This window comes from Cynara cardunculus, unplaced genomic scaffold (assembly GCF_001531365.2).
Source record: "Cynara cardunculus var. scolymus isolate 2C unplaced genomic scaffold, CcrdV1 Un_Scaffold_9584, whole genome shotgun sequence".
In the NCBI taxonomy this organism is placed as follows: domain Eukaryota; kingdom Viridiplantae; phylum Streptophyta; class Magnoliopsida; order Asterales; family Asteraceae; genus Cynara; species Cynara cardunculus.
In genome coordinates, this window is record NW_020205092.1 from 1 (window position 1) to 7,159 (window position 7,159).

Consider the following 7,159-nt stretch of genomic DNA (forward strand, 5'->3'; position numbering starts at 1 on the left):
ATAAGGGCATGTTCATTAGCAGCTTAATGATTGCAATAGATATGAATGCTCAATGATTATAATATATGACCACATGGAATATATCAACAATCACATTAAGGGCATGTTCATTAGCAGCTTAATGAGTTTAATGGGACTCACAGCTTATGCGGTCAGCTATACATGACTGTTTGGTAGTGGCTTAATGTTATATAAAGTGACTTGTAAGCTTTAAAGGCGGAGCTTTATGCAAAAAGCCAAGTTTTTTCCAAACATGTCCCTCCCACTTAAAAAACACGCATCTTCCCTCTATGAAAAAACTCTCCCAAACAAAAACCTTCCCAATCTATACGGACAGAGGAATTCACAGAGACAACTTTGTCCATTCAAGACTTGATGGAAAACCAACCAAACAGCACCAAACCCTTGTTTGTTTGTTTTTTTAATCTTATTTATTTCAGGGGAAAATGCATCAGAATGCTTATTGTAACGAATAGTTTTTTCCTCAATCAATGTAACAAAGTTTCAAAATTTCCTATTTTATAATCGACTGGCAACCCTTTTGTAAACATTGCGTAAACGGATATACACATCATCAAATGTTACAAGATCAACAAATGTTACCGATCAAAATAGAATTTTTTGGAACTTTGTTACATCGAATGAGAAAAATAAAATCCATTACTCTAGATAGAAACTAAACCAAACTTTGTTGCATTTTGCCCTGTATTTTATTCCTTGATTAACATTATCCAGCCTATCTTGAGTTAAAAGAAGCCATACCTCTTGCAGTTCAGACAAAACGAAGAAGATGGATTCTATGTTTCTGGTGTCATGAATTCGAATCCGCCGCAACTCTCTACTACTTGGTTTAGGAAGGTTCACTTCAGGAGGGCAACCCTCAGGAAAGAAAAGACATTTTTGCCAGTAGTGAACATAACGGCGTTGGCTTGGTATTGTCACCTGCTCACACCATTTGCATATTTATATACACTTCCATCAAAGATATTTCAAACACATAATCAAGACCGTAATGAAGGAATCATGTAATTTAATGCTTGTCTGGGTCACATTACGATCAAACAAAAAATTAGGCATCAAACAGTGGCAGTAGGCAGACTAGTTTCCTGGGAAAATCAACGAAGTGGATGGCTACAAGTTTCTGCTTAATTTATAAAAAAAAAAACAGAGACATCAAACATATCGTAACTCCACAGGATTGATGATGAGATGTTTCATATTTTTGTTAATAATAAGAAATGCATGATCTTGAAACATGGAATTTTAGATATACATGAACATACTGCATGTGATTCATTGTATGCTTATAGTCAATGTAGCCAAATACTAGTTGGATAATATTAAAATAAGGATTTTAAATCTTCTGATGATTCTTGGTAAGGAAGTTTACCTAATACTCGTACTCGTTATGTCCCAAAATAAATGTTCATAATAATAAAAGGCACATAGTTTTAGAAATGTGTAATAACTTCACTTTTTAATTAATTAAATGACAATTTTACCCTTAATAATAGAGGGAGTAATGGATTTCTCCATCTCATAATTAAGCGTAGAATTGGAAAGAAGGCACTTACTTTCAAAAGTGGACACTTCTTTTGGGACAAACTAAATACAAATGCGGACACTTATTGGGATGAAGGGAGTAATTAATAGGCAAGGAAAGTGCTAGATGAGGAGTAAAAGAAGGCTAACATAGCATTAGCAAGTTGGATATTCCCTAATAACTTCTACTGAAGGATCAAGCTGTACTATGGTATGACCTAAAAAATTAACTATATCAAAAGAGAACTTACTCCAAGATTATTTGTGGTCCTTTTATCTGCATAAACCTGAAGAGCCTCCTCTGCTAACATGCCAGTGTAGACCAAGAAAGAAGATACCATCAAGCCTGTCCGACCTTTACCTGCCTGTTGAATTTTGAAAAAAAAATAATCTTTTAAATGAAACAAGTTCTTACAATTAGGATGTCGAATATGAGGATGTCTACTATAATCAGATTCTTCTACAGTTTTAGATATAAGTGTGTCTTAGAGATGCACAAGGCCGGGTCTTTTTTGGGCCTAGGCAGTCCAAGCCCTTTTCGGTAAACTGAAAAAAAGCCTGGGCTTTTTCAGTCCTGGGGCTGACAGAGAGCCCAGGCTTTTCCAGGCCGAGCTTTAACCTGAACACAGAATGATTAATAGAAGAAAGAGAAAAGACCTCCAAAAAAAATACAAACTTTGCAACTTTACCATGCAATGAATGACAGCAATATTCTTTGGGTCACTTGAAAGCCATGAATGAACGTTTTGGCAGAATTCCATGATCATCGGGAGAGGTGGCACATGATTATCATCAAATGGGAATTTCTCCACAAGACCATTAAAATGGGATGAATCATAATCTTGCTCTATACATAAGTTATAAACCTACAAGGTACAACGAGGAAGCAAAGAGAAAATCTAAGAAAATATGTTATTATTTTGAAATATATAATACTTATATAAGGCAAATATTCATGCACACTCCTCACCTCTGGTGAGGTTTGAACCCTGGACCTCCAGGGAGGCTGGGCTCTACCGGTAACCCGGATACCATGGGGCCAACGATCTCTGTGTGCTAGTAAGAGGGGGAGGGGGGGAAGTGGGATGAAGTAAAAGATTGGATATTTGTTGCAGCCAATGATTATGTACAAGAAAAGCCAAACTAAATGAGCCCAGTAAATCCCACATGGAGAAGGGTCTACAGAGAGTAAAATGTATGCACACTTTTCCTCTAGAGATGCTGATTCAGTAACCATATGTAGAAACAAGACCATAAATGTCGTATGAAAATCTGAAGTCATATTTTGGGGAAATATAACAGTACAGTAGACAAAGAAAATGCGTTTAAAGTATAGAATTTTTGTATGTGTCGATCCTCAAGCATACTAGTCACCTTTGGTGAGGTTGAACCATTGACCTCCTGGCCTGGGAGGCCGGGTCTACCGGTAACCCAGGTACTGTTGGGCCAGCCAATGACCCTTTGGATTAGTAAAATACCTTATAGTGTCCATGATGTCTCATTTCCAAGACATCCTTGACCTGCCACATAGGATTGCGGTATATGGCTCTCATTCGTTCAGCAGGAAATGACATTGCTAATATACGATTGGTGATGTAAGACATATCGAGATCATAACCACCAACCAGCAGCCGCCTTCTCTTTTTAGACACTAACCTACGTAAAAAGAAATGTTTCGACACATTATTGATCAGTTGATACTGCAAAGCAAGAGCATTCTGATCATTAGTGTTCCCTGGTATGAGTTTAGTAGCTTGCACTCCCATTTTTCTTGGACACTACTCTCGAGATCACCTGTGCAACCACATTTCCATAGTCAAAACAAGAATCTGAACCAAAAAAACTCAAGATACAATCATCAAATGGGAACCATAATATTCATAATCTGAGGGCCATTTGCCCAGTGTAACCGGTTTACCATAGAACCCAGCCTCCCAGGAAGCCAAGGGTTCAAACCTCACCAAAGGTGAGGAGTGTGCATGAGTATTTGCAGTATTCTCCACAATCCATAATTTGTATGAAAAAAATTCAGATAAAATGCTAAAATAAGCTGGTACCACTCTTACCCTTTGCCCCAAAGTGTTCACAAAATTATGATAATTGGAATTACCAAGTATTCTCCACAATCCATCCATGTACAAAGTTACATGGGGACAAAATCACAGTTTCTAACCAAACGAACACAGTATATCCCACTCGAAAGTAGGGTCTGGGAGGAGTATAATGTAAGCAAACCTTACCTCAACCACTAGATCGAGAGGTTGTTTCCATGAAGACCCCCCAAGCTTATGCAAAATGCAAATGTGTGTGCAGAAAGGTAATAAACCAGGTGATCGATATTCAATGGTGTGTGCATGTTTCAAAGGAGTGCAAGCAGACAATGTAATCAGGTAAAAACATGTAACATAATTAGAAAATAACCCAAGGAGCCTATTTGCCGAAACCCTACCTTCCTCTCAATACCCTTGAAGTCACCCTTACCAGGTCCTCTTAAATAATAGGCCACTCTAGCCCTTTTCCGCCAAGAACTCCTATAAGAAGTCATGTCTTCGGAAATGCCTAAAGCTGCCATGTCCATCTTCAGTTGGTCTTCCTTCGTTCTTCTAGGCCTACCTTTCCCCCTCACCCTCTTAACCGTCATACTCTCCACTCTCCTTGTTGGCTGTCTCCTACGAACATGCCCAAACCACCTCAATCTACCCACTCCCAATTTAGGAAATCACAGTTTCTGATGCCAGTAATCTCAATTACCACATCAACTGTTCAAAAAAATTATAATAGATGATGCCATGCTGTTTCCAGATTCCTATAACATTAATAGCAAGCTAACTTTTAACTTAATTCCCTGACAAAAAGGGATACATGTAAACAAATTACATAACGATACCCAGGAATCCTATTCAATTTGACTGAATAATTTTCTCCACAATCCATCTATGTAAAAAGTTACATGGGGACGAAATCACAGTTTCTGATGCCAATAATCTCAATTACCTAATCAACTTTCCAAGAAAATTCAACATAGACAATGCTATTCTGTTTCCAGATTCCTAAAACATTTAAAGGAAAGCTAACCTATAACTTAATTCCCTGCTAAAAAGGAATACAATCAAACAAATCACCCACTGATATGCAGGAATGTTATTCAATTTGATTAAATCTAAATTTTCTGGTACAACTGTTGATCAGAAACAATAAGAAAACAACCTGAAAAGCCCCAATTAAATAATTGAGATGAAATCCAACAGAATTCATGAGAAATCAAAAGGAAAGGATTAAAAGAACATACAAATTCATAAGCTGAAAAAAGTTGTCAACGCCTGTCTTCAATCCTTCCAGATTCAGAATTCTAAAACGGTAAAACCCTAACGAATCGGTAAATTTGGTCCAAAAATCGTCATAAGATTCCTTCACGATTCTTGGACCAGTTGAGAATTGTTTCCTTGGGTACATTTTTTTACTTTAAGGAGGCCAGAAGGAGAGAAAAATGGTTGCCATGTCTAAATTGAGAAAGAAACAGACACAATCGAAAAGTCTGTTGTATCTGCGAATTGAGAGTGAGTTTTAACCACAATTTCTTCGGGAGACCCAACGGAAGGATCGGAAATATGCGATTATTTTGTGAGAGAAATGGATGTTAACATGGAAAACGCAGGGAAAAGGGCAATCATTCTTGCAAGCTCTAGCCATGGCGGATTGGCGGTTTACAGGTGTTTGTTGAAGTTTACATTTAAAAAAGTAAGAGTGAATTACATTTTTAGTCCCTATACTTTGGTTTTCTTAATGAATTTTGTCCTTATTTTGCAAAATTAACATTTCGGTCCATATGGTTGCAACTGTTAACAAGTTATGTCCCGAATACAACTAAAGGAACCTAACTTGTTAATTTACGGTTGTTGTTTCCCTCTTAATTGTTTCATTAAAAGACAACTTCTGAATCGTTAAGACGTGAATCTTGTTTGTCAAAAAAAAAAAACTGTCTCTTAATAGTTCTAAAAATCCTCTGAATCATTTTGCATCTTGGGCATTTCTGAGCCATTCAACGCCATAATTCTATTGTAAACAATTACCAAACAATTATATTTTATTTTACACTGTATCATGAGCGCCTCTTAATCATTCTGACAAAAACATCAAACAGGATGAAAAATGTAATTCACGAAGTAAATCAACAAATTTACACCTTACACTTGTGCATAAGTTTTGAAATGTTCTATACATTTTTTTGATAAAAACCGTCTTCTCTCAAAACCCTGTGTTCCTTCTTGTCCCACTATCCACGTAAATACATATTATTATTTTATCTGATATAAATTTACGTAATTAATTTTTTTCATCATCTGTCGTCACCTTTAAGTGATTGATAGACATGAAAAGAACAAGGAATGTGAAAAAAAAAACATATTTTTATCCATATATTATTCAACACATGTAGTTTAGAGTTCAGATTACAGGTATTTTGCAATTTTCTGTATTCCCTGTTAAACAACAAATGGTAGCTACGGATATCGAAATCATTGCTAGAAATTCGAAAAACGTTCAACCCAGTTGGAGAAGAGGGAGAAAGACAATGAGCCACGATATCGAATAAGTATTTCAATCCAATCTCTCAGTAAGGCTGGTGATTTTCCCCGATCCGGTGGGGAACCCGACCCACCTGACCGGAACGGGGACAGGGATTCCCCGCTAAAACGGGTCCCGGGGATCCCCGGTAGACTCAAACCGGGTCCAGGGGATGTTATTAAAACCAGGGCTGGGGATCTCCGATAGACTCAAACTAATAGATATTCATCATGGGGTTTGACCAGAGACAGGGGTTGGGGATTACACCTCATCCCTGCCTCGTTGCCATGCCTTGAAACGAGTGCTTAGCATAATATAACTTTTTTTAAGGAGAGTGCGACACAACGTGTCTAATGTCTTCTACAAATTGAAATATTTTCAGTTATTTTGTTATACTTGTTAAACATTGCCCAAATGCCACTCGTCATTATTCATAAGTGTGTTACGATCTTCTTACAACTCAATTATAATGGGATTATGAGATCTTTACACAAATCAATAGCCCGGTACAGATAAGGATTACAAAATGAGTAAATCAAAAAAATTCCAATACAGTATCAACCCTTATGCTTCGTGGATAACAAGCAAAATGTCAAATCTAGGACCGACCCTTATGCTTCGTGGATAAAGATCACCCGTCACACCATGGCCATCTAGAGCACAAATCAGAATGAGACGTCGTGGACTAATCACACCGCCATAGATGGTGTCACATATGAAACAAACAGAATATGAATCACATATATGTTAATCAATATACTAAATTCCCATAGTTATCACAGTATATGGGCTTCTTATCTCATTCACAGAAACTCTTAGGTTTATTAAGACTTAAATATAAATATTGTTTAACTATAAAGTTAGATGCTAGTTTGAAAATGTAATAAAATTCTTGAATAGGGGTTAAAATTGTAAAATTTCTAAACATAAACATCCTGGACCTTTTCGTAAAGTTTTGCTGAAGCAGGGTCCAAAACTGTCAAAACAGAAACCCTTATTTTTTTATGGAATGAAACAAAGCATATTTTATAATAAACGGGGGCCAAAATGTAAT

The 7,159-nt window shown here is 36.8% G+C and overlaps 1 protein-coding gene across 1 annotated transcript; it reads right to left on the minus strand.

The window, feature by feature from the left end:
* Nucleotides 1-643: 643 nt before the first annotated feature.
* Nucleotides 644-5,182, minus strand: LOC112505299 (phosphatidylinositol 3,4,5-trisphosphate 3-phosphatase and protein-tyrosine-phosphatase PTEN1-like). The gene is made up of 5 exons (XM_025109228.1): nucleotides 4,832-5,182; nucleotides 3,021-3,336; nucleotides 2,232-2,408; nucleotides 1,794-1,907; nucleotides 644-942 (listed from the first exon to the last, which is right to left on the minus strand). The coding sequence occupies exons 2-5, from the start codon at nucleotides 3,306-3,308 to the stop codon at nucleotides 661-663; spliced, it is 861 nt and encodes a 286-aa protein (XP_024964996.1). The 5' UTR covers nucleotides 3,309-3,336; nucleotides 4,832-5,182; the 3' UTR covers nucleotides 644-660.
* Nucleotides 5,183-7,159: the final 1,977 nt, after the last annotated feature.

Excerpts from the sequence above, each read along its gene's own strand:
- LOC112505299 (XM_025109228.1), bottom strand. The coding sequence starts at position 3,308 with ATGGGAGTGCAAGCTACTAAACTCATACCAGGGAACACTAATGATCAG. Across the intron at positions 2,409-3,020 it reads GACATCATGGACACTATAAG|GTTTATAACTTATGTATAGA; the intron begins GTATTTTACTAA and ends TGTACCTTGTAG. Across the intron at positions 943-1,793 it reads GGACCACAAATAATCTTGGA|GTGACAATACCAAGCCAACG; the intron begins GTAAGTTCTCTT and ends TGGTGTGAGCAG.